General features: G+C 43.0%; 1 protein-coding gene across 4 annotated transcripts in view; it reads right to left on the bottom strand.

Moving 5' to 3' along the window:
• The window catches only part of LOC146233250 (double-stranded RNA-specific editase 1-like), a 69,714-nt gene that overhangs the window by 11,702 nt on the left and 30,903 nt on the right, over positions 1–27,109 (bottom strand). The window contains exons 2-4 of one of the 4 annotated variants that reach the window (XM_084688597.1): positions 20,875–20,927; positions 3,881–3,955; positions 887–1,809 (exon numbers count right to left, since the gene is read on the bottom strand). In XM_084688597.1, coding sequence (XP_084544723.1) covers positions 887–1,809; positions 3,881–3,908 — 951 coding nt within the window. In that variant the 5' untranslated portion in view covers positions 3,909–3,955; positions 20,875–20,927. Of the gene's footprint in view, positions 1–886; positions 1,810–3,880; positions 3,956–17,526; positions 17,613–19,514; positions 19,961–20,874; positions 20,928–27,109 lie in introns of those variants that run through there. The other 3 variants (XM_084688599.1, XM_084688596.1, XM_084688598.1) reach the window with 3 other exon arrangements.

Below are 27,109 nucleotides of genomic sequence, written 5' to 3'. Positions count from 1 at the left end.
CAAGGTTATCGTTCACAGATTATGAAAGTTAATGAAAGCATTTAAATGATACGTCATACATTGAAATCTGAAAATAGGTGACGAAGATATGCTTATTTGAATGTTGGTACACCTTAAATCAACTAGCTGAGAAAAATCTAGAAAAGAAAACCCTGACTATAAGACCAGCTTTAACAAGCTACAGCTTTGCTGACAGAGTATGAGTTATTACATTGAGTGACTTCTTCGAAATATTAAATTTAGGATATCTGCAAAAAAGGAAAGTAAAAGGAAAGTAAAATAAAAAATAATTGCGTCCTAGCACATTTTGAAGATTTCCAACATGCAGACCAATTTACCAGCTCCTGCTACAAATATAAAGTACATTTACATTTATGCATTTAGCAGACGCTTTTAACCAAAGCGACTTCCAAGAGAGAGCTTTACAAAAGAGGAAAGTAGCAGTTGACATGTTTTGCATTGGCCTTCAATAGCATATACATTTCTCTATTGTTGTTTTTTTTCCAGAAAATTGCTAAATAGGTCCCTCACTGCATGGACTATACCACAGCTGACAATGAAATTCTTTGATCAAAGCAAATTCAGATTTTCATAAAAGACTTGCATTAGTGTTTTGGGTATCCATAATAAATCATTGAAAAGCCCTAGCTTTTTGGAAATGCTCTACTTGTTTGATACTGAACCATTGTGAACAAAATGCTGAAAGGCTTTTTCTCATTTAATCCTCGTACTCACTTAAACTAAGTAAACCGCCATTTGTGAAAAGACAGTGAGTATGAGACAATTTACAGTCCACGGTAGGACCTCTGCCAATACTATTTGATGTATTCCCACTGATATTCAACCCTTGCTACTGACTGCAGCCCTGTGGAGGAGCGGGGATTACCTGAGGCAGGTGTAGCTGCAGCCCCTCTCTTGGTATGGGCTGGCGGGAGGGGGTCTGGTCGAGCTGCATGTTGAAGAGGGCTGACAGGGCTGCCTGGGCAGCTCGGGCCTTAGCCAGCTTCTTGTTGCGTCCTGAGCCCTCAAATGTCTGTGTGTCCACTGTCACAGACATGACAAAGTTCTTGGCATGGCTTTCGCCACTTTCGGACACAAAGTCGTACTTGAGGCCGGGCCGGAGCTCGTTGAGGATCATGACGGGATTTTTGCCGCTGGAGGGGGAGCTGAAGGAGGAGGGGGGGGGCAAGGGGGCTTGGACGAGGTTGCTGCCTGGTGGCAGAGGGAGGGGAAACTCCCCAAGGGAAGGGAAGGAGTTGCTGCCGTTAGAGCCCAGGTAGAAGGAGTCCTCAGGCACAGCCGGCGTCTCAAACCCATTGAAAAGCATATCTGGGAAGTCAGCCTGGTCAGACGTGAAGTCTGTGTTGACTGTCAGAGTCCGCCCCATGGCCAGGTGTGCCTCCGAGGCGTTAGGGAACTGGACAAAGGAACGCAGCGCCTTCTCGGCTGCATTGAGCTTTGCCTTCTTCTTGGTAGGGCCTGTGCCTTCAAACAGCTGCCCATTTACCTCAACAGTCATGACAAACACAGGGGCATGGACTGGGCCGGTCTGGGAGAGGAGCTTATACTGTAGTCCCGGTTTGATCTCATTCAGCTGCATGAGTGCGTTCTTGGGCAAGACCGGCCCAGGGGTTTTCTTCCGCTTCTTGGGTCGGAACTTGGAGTGTGCGTGGCCGTTGTTGCCCTCCTCCAGAGGGCGCTTCCTGGCCCCCCCGCTGCCGTTGGGGAGCTGCTCAGCTCCCGCGGCCCCCTCTTTGGAGGACACGTTGTCCAGATTGCGATTTTCCTTGACGTCAGTGCTGCTCGAACCTGCGGTGCCCAGAAAGAGTAACTTACAATGCCTTCGTTGCAGGACCTTGTAAATGTAAAATTGATAGATTCCTATATCACTCTTTGAAACTGAGCCAGTGATGTGTGTTCCTTTTATTAATGCTGCTCATTTGTTAATAATGATAAGGACTGGACGAGATTCATCAATCCTCCATAAATATACATATCAAAGCAATTGTATACATTTCATATTTGTTGTTGTGTATATAATATAAATTGTTATAATTTTATGTATGAATTAGAATATTTAGCAGTGGGGTACTATGTAAAGGCCAGTGTAAATAAAGTGTTTGTTTGTGCATTTAACATAACGTGAAATGTGGGTCAGCAAAGGGAAGAGTTGGAGATAAAGATGGAGAGCAAGGGTTCCAGTATCTACAGAACAGACAAACACGCATATACAAACATGCACCAAAATGCACGTCAAGCAATCTTCCCTTCGCTGTTAGTTTAATGGTGGTGTCTGGTTCCTCACGTTTGACCACATTTACTATTTAGAATGTTGAGCCATCATTCATAACTGATGTTCTGAAATATGTCAGAAAATGAACACACATCACCAAGTCCTGTTGGCAAAGTGGATGGAATTTTGGCAACATTTTCATTTATAACATCCTTCAGCAAAGGCTTGATAGGTTACTCCTTGCGGTACTCAGGGGGAAAGAGAATCCGCAGTGCAAATGAGAATATTTCTGAGGAGGAAGGAGGGAGGCTAGAGGGCAGGGAGGAGTGCAGGGTGCATCTCAGAGGCAGGCAAGTGGGAAGGAAGAGGCACATTCCCACAGACAGGTTCTACAATGTGGTACGATTAGTGATCTGGTGATGAGAGACTGTTGAAGACCCCCTCCATTTGGAAAAGACAACCCAGAAACTTAAAACTTCATACACTCAAAAACTTCAAAACACTGTTTTACACATCTAATGAAATCTAATGAAAACAACACTCTTCAAGCAATGTTAATGATCTTCCAAAGAAGTTCTAGCTCCCTTATTGCATAAGCTCGAAATACTTTACAACCAAGTCTGATGGAAACAACAGACATGCATTTGACATCTTTTTACGAGGCCACATTTTACAAGCATCAACAAATAAAATATACTTTTGTTTCCCAATTCTGCATAGACAGAACTCATCCTCAAGTCTCTTCATTACATGTGGTGCCAGAGGGAAGGGGATGAGGTGAGGAAGTGTTTTGAGTGCACATCCAGAGTGCTTCTTGATGTGAGAGTATCACAGAGGGACTTATAGAACAAAAGGGAAGTTATGCACAAGCCAAGCGGGGGGAGAGGGGTTCTTCTACGATCAAAGGAGAGAACAAAACATTCAGATCCTGGAGTATCACTGAAGTGGCTTTAGCCCTGAGTAGAACAAATAACAACTTAATATTAAATTAATAATGTCATAGTACTGTATATGTCACAGAGTGAGAGTTATGAGAGTGACTGGAGGAAACACAGTAAAGGGTTAGAGACCTGCTCATTAGTGGGAAAAGTTTAAACCAGACAAAGGCTTCATATTTTGCCATGAACTCATTGTAAGAGTTTCATAGCCAGTTGAAAGTAGAGAAGGGCCATGGTGGCAAGTAGGTAGTTGGGGGATGATGCACTCATTTAGTAGACAGAGTAGCTGTCTACCCATTATGCAATGGGTTATGGTTCAGCATAAGCTTGATGTGATTTTAATGTTTTTCAGCAGAGTAGAAAACCGAAGCTGAAAATGGTTTAGAGCCTTATGTGCTATGTGAGGGTTTCACACACAGGCAACTCACTAAACCCACAAACAAATAAATGACACACATGCACAAATCCAGTATGTGTATTGTTAAGGCACAGCTGTAACACTGGCTAAAAGTACAAATTTGGTTTGAAAACAAGTGTCATTATAGCCCTAGTCTGAGTCATCATGGTAAACTGTTCATCTGAAAACATCTATGGTTTGAGTTGTTTGTTTTTAAGTTGGTGACATCACAGCTCCAGGTCATGGACAGAAAGAGGGAGACAACCTCAAACACAGGTGAAGTTACACATAGTTAGACAGCTGTTCACTCACTCATGTTCTCCTCTTCATCCACATCCATGGTAAAGAATTTTGGCTGGCACTGGGGATGGCCAGCACCCACACCGCCTGGGGAGCACAGAGTCATGCACCAGTCAAACACTGCCTTTAGGACACACCAGATGGGTTGGTTTGCATGTGCACAAATACACAAATAAGAAGCGTGTGGGAATAAACAGGATCCATTTAGTACACACGCAGAATATATGGGAGTTAAACATATAAGTATCCCAAGCATGGGTGCACACAGGCACACACTTGAGGCAATCACAGCGCCAGAGTAAGTGTATAAATATTCAGAGGTGGAAACTAATCTTTGCCAGAGAGGGGTCTATGCTGACAGGCAGTTATAGTGAGAGCAGTCTATTGTGACTTTAATATTCCCCCCGATTAGACCTCATTTCCAGCTGGCTGCTGGGAGATATACAGCTATTGACATGGACAGGCCTTTTAGTCCTTGACACCACACACACTAGGGTGGAGAATGCACTACTACAGTAGGCAAATGTCCACTCCCTGCCACACACACAGCTGCATACAGGTCCATAAACTAGACATATTTAAAGTGGAAAACAAAAAGAAAAGTTATTTGTGAACTTAATCTGCGGTTCTGTTTTCTATATAACTGCACTGTCAATCTGACACTACCATCAAATGAGAAGAACTCAATTCTACTCAACTCAATCTCACACACTACCTGAGTAATAAAGGACAAATCATTTTCTCTTTTTCTGATGAAGAGCTTTTAGTAAAGGAAAAGAGGAATGCTGAGTTGATGAAGCAGAGAGGGAAAGATGAGGGGAGAGAATGTGCGTGAGAAAGGAGAGGGAGTTTGTGAGAGAAATAGAGAAAAATATGTCATAGTTGTGATCCTAAGCAGATTGTGCTGATTTCTGCTCCTCTGCATGTGTCCCTACACACCATTCCTCATGGCAGACACTTTCTTAAGCTAAACTAAATGGCCTAATTAATCTAGGCTAATGGTGGGCGACAGCAAATATGATAGCACAATTATCACCCTATTAAAGATTCATATTCTACCCTATAATTGAAAATAAAAAGGTGGGGGCGGGGTTTGAAGTTAGAGCTACAGAACATCCAGGATCAGGATGCCATCAGCCTGCTTGACACATACCAATGAAACCTTGCACTAAACAGCTATCCTACAATCCTTACTTACAACTAGGGTTGGGTATTGTTTGGGTTTAGAACGATACCGGTCCCAAATCAATACTTTAAAAATGGTTCCGGTGCCTGAACTTCCGGTACTTGAAAGAGCCACAAAACGACAGTGGATGACATTAAAGAACAGCTTTTATTTTAAAAATGATCACTGTTGTCTGCCATGTTCTTCATCTTTCCATGTTGTTGTTCCGACTTGCATTCACGTACATTTTCTCAGTCAGGACATTATTTTTCAATCATGTGTGCTGATGATGCTTCTTATGTCCATTTCGGAACACTACAGGGCAATTATTTCAATTGACAGCTCAGGCATTTAAGTGGCACCGAAATGTGTGTTCTGATTCAGTCCAGTACATACCGATTATATGGCACCGGGTTTCGGTACCCAACCCTACTTACAACTGGATGCTTCACCATGTGTATATCGTGTTAACAACCATGGCTGGCAAACCGAGTAACTCTGGCAAGCAGAGTAACTGCAGAGTAACAGCTGATCAAAGAGAAGATTGCGTGGCATGCCAACATGTGCCCAGAAGCAAATACCATAGGATGCCAACCATCTGCCAGCAGGCCAGATCCATCCGCACAGACCAGTGTTGGCACATCTGTCTCTGCCTGTAGTCACACTGTTTGTCCAAAGTCAATCCACCAAGCCTGAGTTAGACAAGCTGGAAGGTCACAGTAGGTGGATGAGAGGAGCAGCATTCTGACTTGGTCTGAGTTATCAAAACAAGATGAGATAATAACCTCTTCAGTCCTTCAGGGAATGTCTTTCTAGTCAACCTGCTCACTACAACTGAGCAGACACACTTGATTTAGGTTGTTGAAATCAAACAAAATGTTAAAGCCAATAATAAAACATACTAGACATCACTATAAAAAATTGCATTGCGTTTCTGATGTCCTGGACTGCATGTATATACATATTGAAAGATGCAGACTCCAATTTCATTACCTTTCAAAGTGGTTTGGAAAACTCACAATAAAATATTTTTATGCAGCCTGCAGCTTGCAGGAATTTTAGGAAATAATTACTTTAAACCCCATTTCAAGTCTATCCCATTGAATCAGTGAACACAGCTTGACTGAGTTCTACCCCTCTAATTTATTCAACATGCTCAAACATTGTTGAATCACCACGTTTTGTAAAGGGGTGGTTTTAAAAGTAATTCTTATTGGATGGAAGGTGGCAAGGTGGAGGGAGGTTGAGGGGCATTAGGAAGGGGGTGTGGAAGTGAAGGAAGGAAGGTGGAGGGGCATTAGGAAGGGGGTGGGGGAGGGGCAGTGGAGGGAGGGAGGTGGAGGTGGGTGGGAAAAATGAGAAGGAAGATGAAAAGACTCAAATTCAATCTCGGACGTCTTACGGAACTGAGGGAAATAAGGTGTTTTGATTTGTATTCCAGCCTCTATGGTGCAGCAATAGTGTGGCTCCGTGCATGCTCCGCCTAGGGAGGGAGGTGGAGGAAAAATATATAAAAATACAATCCTATTCCAGGTAACGGAGAATCCTTATCTCACCCTAAAATGGCTGGTGCTGAACAGCATTGCCCTTGAATAACAGTGGGAGGCCAAATATGCAGCTGCATGCAGACTTGCAGAATGCTGCGATGAAAGTTGTTTTAATACAGATAAACAAAGTTGTTAAAACTTCTAAACTGTATAAAACCAAGCAAAATATTCAGCTTGTTCAACAGTCTAAGGATCTCTACTGAAAATGGCTTAGAGAGGTATTCAATATGGTGTGTGTAAAACTGGGCCAACGACAAGATGATAGCTAGCAATTGGTTGACTGACATAATAATTAATCAAAATTTGGGCCACTGAAACCATGATGGTTTTTGATTGGTCAACTGACAGAATGATGGTTGCTGATTGGTCCACGGACAGTTGAGCTCAGACGAGGGCTCCTTCAGTGGCCGGCCGGCTGAACTTTACTCACCCTAAATGTCCCGCCCTCTGATTGGCAGGTTGAGAGGAGAGGGCAATGTCTGGAGCACTTACCACCCAACATGTTTTAACAGAAGTCTGCCGCCTCACACTTCAACTGAGCTACACAACTGTAATTCAAAACCATTTCAACTGAAAGATCACAAAGTTGCATTCCAATAAATGTCTGAAAAATACACCACTCAGGCATGTCATCCAGCCCCTCTCTGCCACAGCGTGTTGTGAGAGGACTGTTGTCTCCCGTTAGCCGCTGAAGTGTCAACTGAACATGTTCTGCTCCTTCAGTCGTCTCTACAGAGACTTGACAACAACACAGCCCAAGTTTGGCCTCGCACGGCCTCCTCACAGACTGTCTTAACACAACACTGCAGAGCAGATCCCTCAGCCTTCTCTTCTCAAACCCTGGCAGAGTTAGGTTGAATCCCAATACTCCCCCTTACCCCTACCCCTTACCCCTAGCTGTGGCCCTCGAAACTGAGGGGTAAGGGCTACATATCCCTAAGAAATGGGACGCCACTTGGTTACGGGTACGTCATCTAGCACGTATCGATATCTCCAAAGAAAGTAGTGTTATGCACTGATATCAGACTAAATTCGCTGCTAATGGAGTTTACTTAAAACTGTAGACATGCTAGTCAGAGAAATGCGGGACTTGTGCAAATCAGCACTGTAACATTAGCGTAGCAAACTAGCGATTTTTTGTTTAGTTTAACATTTCAATTAGGAAAATGGTTGCAAATATGTATGTCCAGGACTGTGTATAGCACGAAACAAGACTATATACCAGAAAATATTACATTTATTGGACTCTCTGGATGATCCGGCCGCCATTGTTGCCGGTCGCGCAGTATTCACATGGCCCTAGGTTTCAAGTGGGCTCCCGATCTTACTTGGTTTTAAGGGGTGTATACCCCATCGTCTTAGCCCTACCCATAGCTCAAAAAGAGTATTGGGACACCACTAGCTCTTACGTGAACACAAAAAAGTAAAGGCTAGGGGTAAGGGGTAGGGATAAGGGGGAGTATTGGGATTCAGCCTTACACATGCTGTGACAGTGACAGTGTGTGTTACACCTGCTGGAGTGACAGTGTGTACGTGTGTGTGTTAGACAAGCTGAATGCAGCCATGCTTTGCTGCTCATGCAGACAGACTAGCAGAGGAAAAACACGGAGCAGCATGTACAGCATTAGACTATAGAGTATCAACTGTATCAACCCAGAACCAGTACCCAGACCCAGGACCCGGACCAGGACCCAGACCCAGGACCCGAGGACCAGACCCAGACCCAGACCCAGACCCAGACCCAGACCAGGACCAGACTCAGACCCAGGACCCAAGGACCAGACCCAGGACCCGACCCGGACCAGGACCAGACCCAACTCAGACCCAGGACTCGAGGACCAGACCCAGTGCCAGGACCATCTACCCTCGATGTCTTTGGAAAGTTGACAATGTTGGTATGAAAGGAAGTTCTGTATCTGTGATTCATTAACTAATTAATTGCATTCTCATTAATTTACATCAATACACACGCTCAAGACCAGACAAGGAGCTAGTGGATCATCTCTCAGTCTTTTACAGTGTTAATGGTAACTGTGGCCCTGACCCTGTCACTGCACCTGGCCAGGTAACAGGTAACTTCTTTTCTTCGAATCACCCATGGTGGCAGTAACATGCAGGCAATTTTTCCCATCTTTTAACGGCGCGCTAATTAACACTAATGGGCGCTGATTGCCCGACGAGGATCTGGTTTGATAAATACCACGCAAAATGCGGCAATACACCGTCCACTATTTGCGGTTGGGCAAAGGCGCAGATTAAGCTGCGGTCGTTATGTTAGTAAATGAGGCCCTCATTCTTTTATTGTGTTTCAATCTTTTTAATATTTAACAGTTTACAGTTTGTCACCTGGTGTCACGGCCACAGCCGTGCCCCCCCTATTGTTTTTGGTTTTGCCCTGTCCTAGTGTTTCCCTGTCATTGTCGTCACCTGTGTTTCGTTCAGTTCTCGTCAGTTTCATTGTGTTCACCTGTGTCTTGTTTGTTTCTGTGTATTTAGGTTCCTGTTTGGTGTCCAGTCTTTCTGTGGCCCGTTTCTGAGAATAAACCTGTGTTCCTCGCAATGCCTCGGTACTCTTGTGCACTTGGGTCCTACCCCACCTTACAACCTGACACCTGGACTGCGGATGTGAAAGTGGTAGGGGAGAGGAGAAAATTGAATATCAATATGATGTGATGGTTTTATGTGAGATTGGCTTTCAGAGGGCAGGTAAAGTACAGGGTCAGGTGTGAGAGAGAGGCCAGCAATAATGGGAGCGAGCCAAGAGGGGAAAGTACAGAACAGGAGCCCAAGCCAACTCATGCATACACACACCCTCCTCTAATACACAGCATGAGCTTTAGTCAAAGTATTGGATTTATTCACAAAGAAAAGGTTCAGTTGTACAGCCAAGCTCTTTAGATGTGCACTATTTCTGTCTGAAATTTGACACTATCCCCATCTGACTTCCCACTCCGTTCTTTAATCCCCTCCCCCTCTCTCTGTAGTATCTTTAGTATTTATAATGTTGTATGTTTATAAGGCCATCACTGTTTGTAGTCTGAGATGATAGAGCTACTATGTAGTCTAACCCTGTGTGATGTGTGACTGAGTTTATTGTTAGTGTGAGACATGGCTATGTAACAGTTAATTTATTTAATTTAGTATTCATATAGTCTATGTTTATCATATGACAGAATAAGGACATTGACCTGCTGTCAACTGGAAGATGGGATTAAAGACACAACTGGTCAGCAAGATGGAGGGAACACAAAACAGTGAAAGACAAATGAGTGAGAAGAGATTGGGAGAGAAGAAATGGAGTGAAGATTGAAAGAAAGACCAACAGAGAAAGGGGGCACGGGATGGGAAATGGACAGTAACCCAGAAATGAGAGAAGAGAAAGAAGTGACAGAAGAGGCAGACAGATGGATGTTTAAGGAAGCAGGGAAGCTGAAGAGGCAGCCTGTCCGTTCATCTCAGAGGACTAACACAGACAGATGGCTGCAGAGACCTACCAGGCCATTCCATTCCTCTTCCTCCCCACACACTTGTTTTGAGTTTATATTTCCAGCCAGATAAAGTTATAGGTGGTATTAGTAATTAGATAAAAAATGTTTTAATTAATGCTGTAAATGTGTGTAGATGCATTTGTGTAGATTGTGTTGTATCATGTCCTTGTATGGAAAACATATTTTCTGTGGTAATCTAATATGACATAAAATGATTGTGGTTACAGTATGTTGTATTGGCATTTAGGTTTTAGGAAAGGTGTCCTTTTGTCACAAAGTAGGCCTAAATGTATTAGGAATTAGTACCTCATCCTCAAATTGATATCAGTGTTCTTATATATAGCTAGTTGTGAAAATGAATTTGACTGGAGTAGTGCAGATGTAGCCGGTGTGAACTGGAGAAACTCACTCCTCAGGTATGTAATGGGCCACCCGCGTCAACGAATTGCTAGCTTTTCTTTGGCGTAGCTGGTAGTGGTTGCGCTTGGCATGTCAGAGGTGGTGAGTTCGACTCCTGGTCGGTGTGGCCAGATACCTCTGACGGAGTTTGCTAGCAAGACCACGTCCGTTGCATACCCGTTACACAGATACCAAAATTACAAACCCGATTCCAAAAAAGTTGCGACGCTGTACAAATTGTGAATATAAACAGAATGCAATGATGTGGAAGTTCCAAATTTCAATATTTTATTCAGAATACAACATATCAAATGTTTAAACTGAGAAAATATATCATTTTAAGGGAAAATTAAGTTAATTTTACATTTCATGGCATCAACACATCTCAAAAAAAGTTGGGACAAGGCCATGTTTAACACTGTGAGGCATCCCCTCTTCTTTTAATAATAGTCTGCAAACGTCTGGGGACTGAGGAGACAAGTTGCTCAAGTTTAGAAATAGGAATGTTGTCCCATTCTTGTCTAATACAGGCTTGTAGTTGCTCTGTCTTAGGTCTTCTTTGTCACATCTTCCTCTTTATGCTGCACCAAATGTTTTCTATGGGTGAAAGATCTGGACTGCATGCTGGCCATTTCAGTACCTGGATCCTTCTTCTATGCAGCCATGATGTTGCAATTGATGCGGTTTGTGGTCTGGCATTGCCCTGTTAGAAAATGCAAGGTCTTCCCTGAAAGAGACATCGTCTGGATGGGAGCATATGGTGTTCTAGAACTTGGATATACCTTTCAGAAAGGTTGCTTGATGGTGCCTTTCCAGATGCGTAAGCTGCCCATGCCACACGCACTCATGCAACCCCATACCATCAGAGATGCAGGCTTCTAAACTGAGCACTGATAACAACTTGGATTGTCTTTCTTAGTCTGGATGACATGGCGTCCCAGCTTTCCAAAAAGAACTTCAAATTTTGATTTGTCTGACCACAGAACAGTTTTCCACTTTGCCACAGTCAAAGTGAGATATGGTTTCTTTTTTTACCTATAGTTTTAGCCGGCAACGGCAAATGGCACGGTGGATTGTGTTCACCGACAATGTTTTCTGAAAGTATTCCTGAGCCCATGTTGTGATTTCCATTACAGTAGCATTCCTGTATGTGATTCAGTGCTGTCTAAGGGCCCAAAGATCACGGGCATTCTCTGAATCTTTGGATGATATTATGCACTGTAGATGATGATAACTTCAAACTCTTTGCAATTTTTCTCTGAGAAACTCCTTTCTGATATTGCTCTATTATTTTTTGTCGCAGCATTGGGGGAATTGGTGATCCTCTGCCCATCTTGACTTCTGAGAGACACTGCCTCTGAGAAGCTCTTTTCATACCCAATCATGTTGCAAATTGGTCCTCCAGCTGTTCCTTATATGTACATTTAACTTTTCCTTATTGCTACCTGTCCCAACTTTTGGGAATGTGTAGCTCTCGCCAAAGACAATGATGGTGCACTTCTACACAGCCATCATCGAGTCCATCCTCACTTCTATCACCATCTGGTACGTTGCTGCCACTGCCAAGGACAAGAGCAGACTGCAGCGTATCATCCGCACTGCTGAGGTGATCGGCTGCAATCTGCCTTCCCTTGAGGATCTGCACACCACGAGGTCCCTGAGGCGAGCGAGGAAGATTGTGGCCGACCCCTCTCACCCTGGACACTCCCTGTTCCAGCTACTCCCCTCCGGCAGAAGGCTGTGGTCCATCAAGACCAAAACCTCACGCCACAAGAACTGTTTCTTCCCATCCGCTGTTGGCCACTTTAACAAGGCCAAGGACTCACACTGACTCTAAATCACAATCTGCACAATGACACACTGCACGTTGCAATTTGCACTATTGTATCGTTTGCACTATCTGTATTTTTTGGTATTTTTAGGTTAAATTGTAAATTGCTACTTTAATTTTTTATTCCCCTTAGTATTACCTAGACCCCCCTTAGTATTAGCTAGACTTTGCTCCTTTTGTATTGTTAGTCCACATATTTCAGTTTCAAAATTCCTATATGTTTAATGTATGCACCTCCCTGCCAAAGTAAATTCCTTGTTTGTGCAAACACTCATGGCGAATAAAATCCCTTCTGATTCTGATGAAATCCCAAATGAGCCAATATTTGGCATGACATTTCAAAATGTCTCACTTTCAACAATTGATATGTTATCTATATTCTATTGTGAATAAAATATACGTTTATGAGATTAGTAAATTATTGCATTCCGTTTTTATTCACAATTTGTAGTGTCCCAACTTTTTTGGAATTGGGTTTGTAGTTTCAACTGTGAAATGGAGTGCAAAGCTGAGGTCAGTATAGAGTGGAGTTCTGCCTCTGTAAGGGAAGCCCTGCCTCTTTCCCATTACTACAGCCAATCAAGCTTTGGCAGATCGGTGATTACTCCAACAAAGGGGAGGAAAGCGAGAAGAGAAGGATTCATTAATAGAACTGAAATTGGTCTTTTTGTTAAGTTTTGGACCAGCTTCCTCCTCGTTCAGCTCTGTTGTGGTTTCCCTGGGGCCAGTAGGGAGGTAATGTTCTGTAATAAGGTACATGTGTGGAGCCCTAACCCTAATGGAGAAGAGTCCTCACAGTCAGGGTTGCCTGTCGTTTCGCCTGATTAAAACTGATGGGCCAAGGTAGGGGAGTGTGGCCGCTTAACATGGCTCTTTACTACCCCACATACTCACTGTCTTGCTCTCTCTTGCTCACACACACACATTAAATATCCATCTCAGACTCCATTATTCAATATCCTTCCTCTTATGACCAATAAGCCATGTGAATTAGCCTGCCAGCAACCATTTGGCTTCAAAGACAATCACAGCCATTGTGACACATTCAGAAGTCCCTGCTCAACAGCTCCAGGTGGACAACTTGGCCAGTTAGAGAGGGTTTTTTAGATGAAAAGATGTTTGACATGTTATACAACATGGCAAAACCACTTTAATATCCAATGTCCATAATGCCAAATATTTGGAGAAAGACAAGAAATGTAATGGGGTGTTACTTACATTTTCACATCACTAAAGCCAGGACAAACACACAACTGACATCTACTGTGTCTTTCAAAAAGTGTATATTTACTATTAAGGAATGCACAGATTAAGAAGTATACAACGTACATTTGTGGCTTCTTATTTAGAAGGTAAGGCTAATGGAATTCTGCTATCTACGTAGCTAGCTAAATGTGAGGTGTTGATGTTGTGGGCAACGTAGCTAGCTACATACGCAATATTTTCACCCTCTGCCTGTGGTGTTAATTCAGACTGCAGCTGCTAATCTTTTGCAGTTATTGCTAGCTAGCTATCCACCTTCTGGATGCTAACTACATTGATAACAAAAACTGTGAAACAGCTGCATAACAAACATAGTAACATCACAGATGTAGCCAGCTATGTTTCCTGTGATATCACCAACTTGGTGTGTATTTTTTGTCTGTTGTATCTAGCAATGTAGGTAGCAAATTACTTAACCCTTGTGTTCTCCTCGGGTCATTCTGACCCATCAGTCATTGTGACCCACCTTCGTTTGCAACAACTTTACCGCATACAAAAATAAAATGAAACATTTTCTTTTAACCATTGGGCTGTCTCAGACCCCCCACATTGCGAAGGTGAAAAGAAAATTATTTGTATTTGCTTTTGTATTGGGTAAAATTGGGTAAACACAACGATGGTTCATTATGAACCTTTTGGTCATGTGACCCGAAGGCAGCACAAGGGTTAAGGCTTAACTTCATCACACTCTCCCCACCTCTCTTCCCCCTCTCTCCTTCCTCTTTCCCATCTCTCTCCAAGGGCATAGTGTGGTTGCCTCAGTTACAGCCTTCCCTTTTCCCCTCTTCATAGGGACCAGTAAAATCTATGTGACAACTATGATTTATGATACACACAGAGCCTGTGGGGTAGGTGTGTGTGTGCAAGTGTGTGAGCAGTGTAAAGATTCACTAAACTTCTCCACAGTTTTTAGTCTTGGGCATCAGTGAGCACTGTTCATTCACCCTGAAAACACACAGGTAAAAGATGCAGTGGCTAAAAATACATCCACAAGCACAATACGGAAACCACACGCATACATGTGTGGTTATGTATGTCCATATATGTGGTTACATGCATAAACCATTTTGTAAAACTGGTCAGGAAATACCAATTTGTAAAGAGAGGACTTTTAATTTGTAAAATGTGTGATCGTGTGGTTAAAAAACAGTGTTGCTGTGTGAGCAGGCTTGTCCGTGGCCTGCTTTTCCTGTATCCTCTGTTCATTCCTGCCAGTCAGTCTATGTCTTGATTGTGGTTGTTGTTTGGTGTAAATAGTCTCTGTCTTGCTTTGTGTTCTTGTGCTTAAAATGTTTTTATCCTCTCTGATTCCCTATGTACTAATACCCTGCTTTGTTTAACTTCCTTGTTTTTTTTTCTTCTTTATCTTGTACTGCTGTGGTTGTGTGCCGTTGTGCTTTTAACTTGATTTTTATTCCATAGCCCTTTTCCCCTCTCCCTCAAAAAGCTTCTGCTGTTTTGCCAGGCCATCTTTGTAAACAAGAATTTTGTTCTTCATGATTCTTCCTGGTTAAATAAAGGTTAAAATAAAAAAAAATACAATACAAATACTGTACACTGTTCAGTATGCATGTGGCCCATTCTCTCAAATCAGATTTTGAAGTGCTGTGGACTGACCAGACAAAAACTGCTTGTATCAGCAGTCTCATCCTCTCTTCTCCAGCTTTCATTGCCTCTATTTTTCACCCTTTCTTTCTGTCTCTTCCTCCATCTCTTATATCTCCATTCTCCTCGCCTCAATAGTCCTTCTGCTCACTGTTCATCACATTCAAGGCCAGGTCAGACAGGTTCCTCAAACAGGACTGTGTCTGTGTGTTGTACAGAATTTAATTTCACAGCACTGTTGGTTTTTTGGAATTTAGATAATGTTGATATCAGATGTTGAGGTCAGAGATATAGGGACCATCTTGACAGTAGAAAGAAAAGAGATGTTAAACGATGAGGTTGAGTACCAGACAAGAGTGACAAAGAGGAGGGCAGAGACAGAGCACAACATTAGAATGAGTGCAAAGACTTGCCAGAGAAAGATAGGCAGCAGGGTCTTGAGAGGGCTGGTGCACTAAGGAGAAGCAAAGAAAAGGACGGCATGCCATGAAGTGTGAATGTGACCGCAAAAGAGAAGCTTAAGTTGGGTAAAAAGGACTAGAAATTGGAGAGAAGTAATGGAAAGGCCAATAACATACACAACTGAATGTCTCAGGTGGGATGATATTAGGAAGAATTGACAAAGAAGCGATGGCACAGTAGCTTGCACCACTTATGAGTTTTTACATACAAGTGTGGGAATGTAATATTCTACCCTCTAACTTTCCAGAGGGAGTAGGCACTTTAGCCTCCCCCTTCCTTCTGAGAACACCAGTCTCCTGGTAGAGAGAACACCAGAGGCAGCTAGGCTCAACCAGACACTGCTGTGTCACTGTAATTTGTGACTTCAATAAGTAGTCTAACTTATAATATCTTCAAAATCAAGCTGTACATAAGAAATGTACATCAAGGAGACCACATGTTATGTGTGACAATTGTGCCTGTATCCTTTTATTCTGTACCCAACTTAGCAACCTACTTTGAGAATTAAGAAGAACTCAGATATTTTGTAGACATTGAAAGAAATACTCAGTCAAACGGTAAAAAAATGTAAGCTGTCCTCTCCAGCTGTTTGCTCAGGAGGAGTGAAGCCTGAGAAGAGCTAGCACTAGCATTCAGTCAACCATTTTCTAGAGGATAACAGAACAGATTTTTCCTCCTACTCTCTGTCCAAAAAATCATTTTGAAGATTCAGCTGTATCTGCAGAAAAAAACACAGGAAACCATATTTTCCATATTTCATTTACGGCCCATTGGCCAAGCCTCATGTGTGAGTTTTCTGGCTCTTCCAGCTTGGTGGGGGATGCAGTGAAATACTGCTCTATTGGAAGATGCACTGAAGATAATCTGAGAAAAACACAAAACAGGCATGTGGTTTTTGTCTTGTGTCAGGTCAGTGACTGTGGTCTGGATTGTAAGTCGCTCTGGATAAGAGCGTCTGCTAAATGACTAAATGTAATGTAAATGTAAATGGACTGGGCTATTCACAAGCTGAGACGTTTTCCTCTTCAGCAGGTATCTGTCAAATTTTAGAAACATTTGTTGGGGAGCATTCAGTACTGAGGTCCCAAAGCTTTGGCTTTGAGATCCTCGTCTTCAAGCTTCACCTCGACTAACATATTCAGATTGGGCACCAAAAGTTGCATTTAGCAGCATATCTTGTGACACCTGCAATTGTGTCCCTTCTCTGCATGTTGTGTTTGAAATCCTGTTGTACCACTGCTCTGTGTTGTTTAGATATTATTATTGTTTACTGTGCCGGGTAGCTGAGATGTGGTTACTTTGAACTGGGCCAGGTAGCTGAAGACCCCGTCACACCATAACGTTCTGGTCAACGTTCTTGAAAGTTATAATCGTTTAATTTCGGGCATTCAAGGGCAAGGTGGACACATCTGGCATATGACTACCGTGACTATAACGCATGATTAGCGTGGGACTGACGCATGAGGAGCGTGTAACAGCGACCAAGTAAGACACCCCTGAAAACTATTAGCGTGTGATGACGTGTTACAGGGTCGCGACTACGTGTGACGAAAGCAAATGATGAAAACGAAGCAAACGATTCAAGTAACGCTAACAATCAAGTAACGCTAGGGTAACGACTAGTAACGACTGACTAACGATAGCCAAACGCATGCAACGTTAGTCAAACGTTCCACAAACATTCTTCAGCGTGTCCAGCTTTTAAAATTAAACGTTGAAGAACACTGGTCTCCGTGAGAACTTTTGTGCTTGTTCAAAACGGGTTTTTTTGGACCAGCGTTCTCCGCCGATCACAGACGATTACTGCCGATTACCAGCGTCCACACAACACTCTTCAGGCGCTATACCAGCACAATGATGGTGCACTTCTACTGAGCCATCATTGAGTCCATCCTCACCTCGTCCATCACCGTCTGGTACGCTGCTGCCACTGCCAAGGACAAGAACAGGCTGCAGCGTATCATCCGCACTGCTGAGAAGGTGATGGGCTGCAATCTGCTTTCCCTCAAGGACCTGCACACCTCGATGACCCTGAGGCGAGCGAGGAAGATTGTGGCCGACTCCTCCCACCCTGGCCACTCCCTGTTTCAGTCACTCCCCTCCGGCAGAAGGCTGCGGTCCATCAGAACCAATACTTCAAGCCACAAAAAGCTTTTTCCCTTCCGCTGTTGGCCTCTTCAACAAGGCCAAGGGTCCACACTGACTCTAAATGACTTCCTGCAAAAAAACATTACATCTACACAATTCTACCTTGTACATTTGTATCTTTTATAATATTTGTATTTTCATATTGTAATTTAGCAACTTATATTTTATTTCTGGCAACTTATATTTTATTTTATTGTACATTTTATTTAATTCTAATTCCACTTAGTACTGCTAGTTTATGTACCCTTAGTATAGATCCACATATTCAAATTTTAGGTTCCTGTATGTTTATTGTATGCACCTTCCTGCCAAGAAAATTCCTTGTATTCCTTGTTTCCGCTAACGTCATAGAACTTCGACCAGAACGTTATGGTGTGACGGGGCCTTGAGATGTGCTTACTTTTAACTGGCTTTGAACTGGTTTCCTGACTCTTACCACCAACATACCCATAAAACCATGACTTTCTCTGTATGTCACTTTGGATAAAAGCATCTGCTAAATGAAAAAAGTTATATAACACTGTATTTGAAATATATATATACTCCCAAAATAGCAGTTAGTCTCGATCAATTACATAGAGGGGTTGTCTCCGTCACTGACAAAGATAGAGGTCTTTCTGGGGATGACTAACAGAAGCTGTCTGTCACAGCACATTAGCAAGTGTGAGGTCTGCCTGCATCCCTCACAGGTAGAAAGGTCCAAAACACGCATCAGTCTGAAACAAAAAGTTTAATTCTATATTACTATATACTTAGTAATAGTAACTAAAAATACTCTGAACAAAATGTCATGTTCTCTCTCACACAGACAATTCTAACTCAGTTAAAAAGGAGACTGGTCTATCTCCCAGAAAGGTTTTCAAGAGTGAAGACCTCTGACTTGTAAAAAAGGCTGTACTAATTAAATTGTAATAGATTTTATCTGACAAGTTCAACCCCTCACATGAAACAAAGTATTATCTTCACAATGAAGGACTGGTAGAAAATCCACATTCTGTAAAACAAATGAAAATCAACTTTCAAATCAAATTTTATCTGATGGTCACATTAAACAAAAAGGGTATCTGGCTTACATAATTATATATGTAATATATAATATGCATAAGCCATCTTCTCAGTATCCGATTGCACTATGTTGAACACTCACACTGCTCATTGTTATTCTGATTTTTATATATATTTGATTTTATATTTAAATTGTTGTATTCTTAGAAATGTTTAAACTTTTGTACTTTCACTTAATTTAAGATTTGTATATGTTTAGTGTTTTGCACCTCCCTGCCACAGTAAATTCTGTGTTTGTATGACATACATGGCGAATAAACCGAATTCTGATTCTGATTTGGCACTAAAGCACATACAAAAATAAATCTTGCTGTGAATAGTAACAAGGTCATCTTGCTAAAGTCATCTAGCTAAGGTCTTTAACTCTGGCCAGAAAGTTGCAGTGAGCGCATACTTAGGTCCCATACCACCAGTAGCACACCTGAACTAGTCATCGCTACACTAAACAACATATTACACACACAAGTTGATCCCAAAGCAAGATCTGCTTCATTCTCTAAACAACCACCAAATCAAATAAGAGCAAAACAGTTTTTGTCCTCTGAAAAGTGATGCATTAATTTATGGCAACTTTACACAGCAAAAAGCGAATTAAGCTATTTTTAAGATGCATGCAAACATACCGCGACTCAACACTGCACTTAACGCTGCACACCTCTGATCAAGGAGTTACCTTTGCGCTCACTGCGTTTCTTGCGTCTTCTCTTGAACCTGCGGCGGATGAGGCAGTAATAGGAGGCTGGGCCCTGGTGGCCGCTAGCAAGGGCCATGGTCTTTTTCTCTGCTTTCAGTGACGCTGGCTGGCTGTTCTGCACTGGTCCCTGGCCGGTGCTTGCTCCAGTACTGATCAAATCTGTTTGCTAAACTAGCACTTCAAACACTCACTCACTCCTAGTATAAGTGTATGTAACTGCAACGGTCTGGCGAATCTGCACAAACCCCCAAATTACTTCTAGAGAATAAAAAGTATGAAGTAGCTGCTGAAGTGCAACACTTGCCATCCCTCTGTCTGCCTTCCTTGTTAGCACTGGAGAGGGGCAGCGATAGACAGAGGGGAGGTGGAAACTCACAAAGGGAGGGGGGTATCTTCAAATGGAGCAGAGCCTATCCCTTCCTCTCTCCTTTCCCAGTCACCATGCCTAACATCCCTCCCGCTCTCCTTCCATAGACCCTAACCCTCCCTCTCTCCTTCCCGAGACCCTAACCCTCCCTCTCTCCTTCCCGAGACCCTAACCCTACACACCCCATCCAACACACAGTCTATAACCCTCCACACCCCATCCAACACACATACAAACATAACACTAACAACTACCTTTCAACTGCCAAAACAAAAATAAATATGTAAGTTGTAACTGATTACTGAGCAGTAACCTTACAGACAAGGAAACCCAGCCACACACACAGCGCTGTGCTTCCCTCTTGTGGACATGTGTTGTTGTTGCTGCCTGGATAAGAGCCATCAGTGAACAACACAGCTCACAAGAGGTGAGGGTTAGAACATCACAGGGCAGTGGAGGCCAAACAAACTAGACCGTGCATTAACATGGACTACCAAATATGCAACAAGTAGTGTCCAAGCTAACATTAAATATGACAATAATATGCTTTTCTTAGTATCAGAGAAAAGTTCGACATGTCCCTTGCATGGTCAGTCGATATGAAGCGACTCTCCCCCCCTTGTGTTGAATGCTGTAATTGCAAGCCTAACATTCATTAAAACGTTGGAGGTGAAGTAGCAACGGGGCACACGGCATTACTGTTTGAGCACAACATCAACCAACACCTGAGATGGAGGAAAAAACTGACTACTGCCTTTTCAAATCTGAGACAGTGAAGTTTGTTTTAAGAAGGTGTGAGGGGTTATAAAATAATATATTTTTTCAGGAGTTTAAGGAAACAGGGATGAGAAGATTAAGAGAGAACATGGAGATGAAAGAGAGCAAGAGAGCAGACATGAATAGGGTCAAGAGAAAAAGGTTCTAAGATGTCAGACACAAAACAGACATGTATATACGCACACACACGTATACCTGTTGTGTTTGTTGTGGTCCGTTCTGTGGATCTGAATCTGTCTGTTGAGAACCTGGAGGGTAGGAAAGAAAGAGCAGATCAGCTGGTCTGCCAGTGGAACGACCAGCCTACAAACCTTAAGAGAAAAAAACATTCACTCACACTGTTCACAGTTATTATGGTAACCTTGTTCCATCCACCAAGCCGCCTATCAGTCCACTGGAACCCGTTCCCCACCCTCCCTGCAGTCCCCCTCTCAGGCAGTGAGAGACAGGTGCTTCCCAGCAGAGCGGAGCCCCTAACCTGACAAACGAGTGGAGCACTTACTACGAGCCATGTGGTCGTAGAAGCATGCGAAAAATCACTTTAGCCGGCTGAAAATAACAGCCCTAAAAGGCCCAGTAAAAACGATATGGGCAGAAAAACAGCTCAGTCTCGGCCGAGGCCAAAAAAGAGGGGGTGAATAGAGGTTGGGTAGTAAGGGAGAATAGAAATAGGGGTGGTAGGAAGAGAAGGAGAATAGATAACAGGGTAGTAGGAAGAGGAGAGAGTAAGCATGGGAAGACAGAGGCAGAGAGAGCATCAGAGAAAGTGAAGCAGAGTGAGGCAGAGAGAGTGAGGCAGAGAGAGAGTGAGGCAGAGAGAGAGTGAGGCAGAGAGAGAGAGAATAATAATAGACAGAGAGGAGGGAATATTGTTAATTCAAGCACTTAAACCTGACAGGTACTTTGAGGGGTACTTTGAGAACACTCAGACGGTCTTCGAGCTTTTCTCACTTCTAATTCCCCTGTTTGTGTCTGTCTTGATGTGCACACTGGTGCTGAATCTCAGGCTAAAAAGGCTGTGAGGAGTTTAGACAGCCAAGACAAGGCCATGTAGCCTGACGTTGTCATACTCATAATTCTAGTCAGAATATGAGTCTGATAACTCTCCATTGGGCTGTGACTATGGGGCATGTTTCAACCGAACTCAAATCAAATGCCCTTTCGCTCATTTGGATTTACCTACAACCAATCATAGCAACATAATATGTTGTTTGTTGAAAACGAATTCAACCCAAGCGCTCTTTCTTGACGTTGTTGATTACGTTACTGTTGATCATCTGTCCATCATTGTCTAAACCAGCTCCTGGTTTTATATAGTTTGCCCCCCAATACGAGCCTCTCCAGACCCAACTTCCTGACCAAATTTTTGTTGTGGGCGGGGCTAAGTTGGGCTGGAAGCCAGGCTAAAGGCCATGGCCAAGCAAAAGCAAGTTCCAGTGGATGGGGTACAGATATGATTGGGGAGAAAGAAAAACTTGGAAAAGAGAGATAGTTAATGAAAGTTAGTTGAAAACTAAAAGCTTCTCTTGAGTTTTATTTGAGGAATAAAGAAAGTAAAAAAGAAGAGGAGGGTCTATTACTAAAGCAACCCCTGGCCAACTGCAGTCCTATAAAGCAACTGTGCCTAATACAGCAAGGCCAGGGCTTACTGGGTCCGGCCCCGCCATGTTGGACTGCTGTCCTCACAGGTGACCAGGAGGAAGCAGAGGAAGGGGGGGGGGGGGGTGGAGAAACTGAAGCATTCCAGAGGCAAAATAGAACTTGAACTTGTGTTGGTTTACAGTGAGTCCTGGAAGTGTCCAGATGTTCCACATGAACAAACAGTCTAAAACTGTCAATTCGCTATGAATCCACCCAGGATCGACATCTAAACTCATATCTGCAAGCACATATTTGCTGTATGCATTTGCTGCCCATAATAGCTATTCCACATAACAGTAAATTCATCATCATTTACCCTTTAAGTGTGAACTAGATCAATGGCCATAAACACTCAACCAGTTTCACTGAATGTCTACATTGTGGATAGTCACTTTGCCATGCACTTTAAGATTCAGCAGCTTTAATGTTTGTAAGTCTGCATGTTGTTGAATTGAGATTTTAGGTTTTAAAACTGTAGAGATAAAACAGCGCACTTCTCCTTCCCACCAGTGAGGGGAGGCATTTCTCCTTAAACTCTAAGGTTGCATTCTTTGTATTGCAGAATTATGCTCAGTATGTATACATTTAAAGAATTTCCCCAAAGATCTCCTGGATTAAATATATAAAAATTGCTCAATGTAACTTTCAGGATAAGAAGATAATATCATTGCAGTTTAGTAGTATACATTCCAGTAGTAATATCCATTGAAATTGGATACATTCTAGTAGTACAGAGCATAATATTTTATAGTGTCTCGTCATAGTCTGCAACGGTCTAAGGTACAATTCAAGATGGTGGCCGTCTCAAACAGTAAGTCAAAACAGTGACAACAGCCACGGTCTTTGTAATATAAAATGTGCAATACAGCATATTTAAGCCACGTCTATCAGTAGGTTCAGGGAGACTCATCTGTAGACAGGTTGGTAGACAGTGTGAGGCCAGCTGTGTCCGTCTGCGTGTGAGTTAGCATGATTAGCTTTATGATGTGGGACAAGGATGCCCTGGGGCTTAGACCTACTACGAGGGTCCACTTCACGGAGGGTTAAGAGCAGGAGACATACTGGCATGGGCATTAAAACTGGGAAGATTTCAAACTGCAAAAATTAGAGCTGCCAGTAGAATGGGACAGGGAAGAAAGGAGATAGAGAGAGGGGGAGTGATAGGGAGAGGCTGGTAGGAGGAGAGGTGGAAGACTTGAGGCTTGAAGTGGGAGAGGGTCGGGGAGCTGCTCCCGAGGTGCACCCTGCAGGCAGGACAGTAGAGCTGTATCTTCACACAGGAGAAAGCTTGGTGATCATGGATGAAGAAGTCAAAAACATGACAGGAACCGCAATGTAGTCTCAGACCCCTGTACATGCGTTGACATTCCTTACAGACTAAACTATTGTTTTGCATATCAGATTAGTTTCTACAATTTCTTTCTCAACTGCCAGAAGAAGTACCAGCAAAGGATGCTCATCAGGGAGCTGTGGAGAGCATGGATGTTGTACTGTGAGTTTCAATCAACATGCAGTACTTGTGGTCAAGAGTGTGCAGAACCAATTCATCACTGTTTAGTCCTTACATTTTTCAAGACTGGGCTATTTGTCTTGTCAGCATCTTTGGTGTGTCTGGTCAAAATGGGGGCAAAGGGGAAAAGAGCAGGAGTAAGCAAGATATGGAAGACGTTCACAGAGAAAATAAGCCAAAAATCCCTCACTGAGCCCAAAGCAGTTCAATTACACTTATAGCCTATATGATGCCAAGCAACACGTCCTGGAACAACACAAGTGGTTTAAATGGATCCAGAAGTCTCATTTGATGTGCAGATTTACTTCATTGGTTTTCGATTCAAACAAAATGAATTACCCTTGGAATTTACCCTGGAATAAAGAAATGAATCTTGAAAACTTCACAGTGGGTACAGAGTCCCTGAAATATCCTCAGCGTCTCCTGCCACACCTGCTGTGGACGGGAGGTTTGTGTGTGTGTTCGTTCATTTGTTTGTGGGGTTGTGTTTCTCTCTCTATCCCCCGGCGCTGTTTCTATCTGGGTCAGGCATCTGGGGATATGCCAGAGCCAGCGTGATGCACGCAGCTGGGCAACTCAGCTGGAATACACACACACACCCTGGTGCCACCAGGTAACATCTGCGATGCCACCTCCAAAACTGGGCAGTGCCACCTGAACTCGAGGGAGGGAGGGAGGGGCTGTGATCGTTACTCAATTTAACACAGTTGATTCCGTAGGACTCCATCTACGGCAGTATTCAATTGCTTTAGTTGATGGTTAGTTTGTGTGACATCAATGTGTCAACAATTGCAACTGCGTCCTCTTCTGTCCTTAAAGGGGTCATTGATGCAAAAAATGTAAAGTAAAATGGACATACAGTGAACCTCAAAGTCCATTGACTCCTCTTTCCTATGCAAATCTCACAACCCTAACCCACTGCTGCTGTCGGTTTCCAGAAAAACACTGAGTTGACGTCAACCTGGTGGCTCCACCTTATTTGGCTCTGGTCTGTATCTTTGTCACGCCCCAAAATGTATAAACCCTAACCCTAACCCTAACCGTATGCTCATCACAACCGCAAGCTGTAAGTATGATTTTGAAAAACTGTTATTAGCAATGATAACGTGTCCTGTATCTAGCATAGGTAGAATGTGTGATGATTTAGTTTATTGGCAATGGGGCTAATGTTATTTCATTTTCTCGACTGTTTCACTCAAATAAATAACCTGTGTTGTCATGTAAATCTACAATTCACGATGCATGTTTGGCTATGTTGCGTCTTTGCTCTGCAATTTTGCTTGTTGTAAACCAACCAATCAGCGCGCAGCTCATCTAAATATTCATGAGCATACCATAAATGGAAGAAAACCTCTTGTTTCACTCCAGGGCCATTTCATAGGGTTGCATTAAGGTGCATAGAACAGCACCCAGGCCATTTTCAGCCCAACCAATGTTACATAACCTATTCTGAGACCTTAAGGAACAATGTGAAATACCCTATAAAATCAGTATATGACCCCTTTAATATCAGAAACAAATTTAGACCCACTTCAGCCAAATACTGATGCACACAAACTGTTATTTTCGTTCACCCTGGAGGTCCTCTATTAAGCAGTGCCAGTCCTCTGATCACTCAATGCTTGCTTGTGTTAAGGGATTTGCTTTTAAGTAAACTTCTACCCTCTGATCTGATGTCTCCTCGTTCAAGGTCTCCTTGCAGGCTGGGTCATAGGGTTGGCTCGGTCTCCTTCAAGACCTCCTTGGAAATTCTCTGTTCTTGAGGCATGTTGTCTAAGCCAAAGGTACTAAAGCTCAGTTGGATTCCACTCAGCCAGCTGGGCTGATGACCAAACCAGGGCCAAAGTGTCTGCCCACTCCAAACCAGCCATCCTTTTAGGACACAATACCATTGCATGCTTTCCCACACAAGCTCTGCTCACAGGCTAAAGCTAGTGTTACAACAGAGCTGTTTTAAAACTAGGCCAGTATGTGATGTGTGTGTAAATGGGGGCATACAGTAGGATAACTTTACACCTGAGCCGGTGAAAGCCATCTGTGACTGCACAGATAAATCAAGCTTGATGTTAGAGCACCAGAAAAATCCAGGTGGTGAAGAATAGACACAGGAACACACCCAGTCTCCCAGAACAACAGTCAGTAAGGAAGGTTTGGAGACAAAACCCAACATCAGATTACCTTCTTCACAGGACCTACAAATTACATATTTCATCTAAAAGGGACTTAAATTACTGAAGGTGCAGGTCTAGAGTAGGTGAAGGGTTTACATTACTGTAGGTGCATGTGTAAAGCAGGTGAAGGATTTACATTAATGTAGGTGCATGTCAAGAGCATGTGAACCTGATAAACAACCATCATCTGTGGAGCCACCTCCTCTAATCAGCAGTCAAGTTCCTGGACATACAGATCTGAAATCTGAAAGCAGTTCAGAGAAGAACAAGTCTACAATTCAACCCTTCCAAATATCACTGACCCAAACCAAACCCTTCCAAATATAACTGACCTAAACCGGGCCAGGGTTTTCAGGCACACACGCAGATAGCAGGTCAGGTGCAACAAAAATAGTTTATTCTACTTTAACAAAGTTATATTCCACGATAGAATAGTTTAGTCTAACAAAAGGTAATCCACAAACAAAAGTCCAATCCAAAAGGAAATAAGTATTCCCGTCGGTGTAGAGGCATACAACTAATACACGAACGGAAGGCATACTCACCAAAAACTTAATGACAGAGTGAAGAGGGAAGGACACCCAGCGCTAAAATAGGAAGTGTTGATCACCACAGGTGGAGCGCAGTGTAGAAGAAGGTTAGTGCTAGGTGCTCTAGGGTGAGTGTCGCCCTCTAGAGGGCTGGCGCCCGTGCGCGGATGTGACAAAACCAAATCCTTCCAAATATCACCAGCCTTAACCCAACCCTATCCCTCCAAATATCAATAAACTGTTTAGGTCTCATTATCTATCTGAAGTACATGCAAACTTTAGGCCAGTATTCCCTTACCAAAATGTGTTGCATATCTGGAAGGGCCCCCTTCTAAATAACCAATATGGTTGCCATAATCTCTTCAGATATGTTAGTGTTGTACGTTCAATCCCATGAGTGTTAGAATGTGTGTGTCCGCACATGAGACAGTGTGTAAGTGAATATGTCTCTGTGTGTTTGGGTTTATGTACCAACAACCAGGGTTTCACCCTTTCAGACTTAAAGTAACTATATCACTAAAAGAGCATGAAATGCTTGAGCTTTTATCTTTATTTTTGTTTGTTACACTGCAGATTCT

The sequence above is a fragment of the Hypomesus nipponensis genome, chromosome 23, assembly GCF_054491055.1.
Source record: "Hypomesus nipponensis isolate SF chromosome 23, ASM5449105v1, whole genome shotgun sequence".
Classification (NCBI taxonomy): Eukaryota; Metazoa; Chordata; class Actinopteri; order Osmeriformes; family Osmeridae; genus Hypomesus; species Hypomesus nipponensis.
Note: the sequence above shows the minus strand (reverse complement) of the source record. Positions and strands in the feature narration are given on the sequence as shown.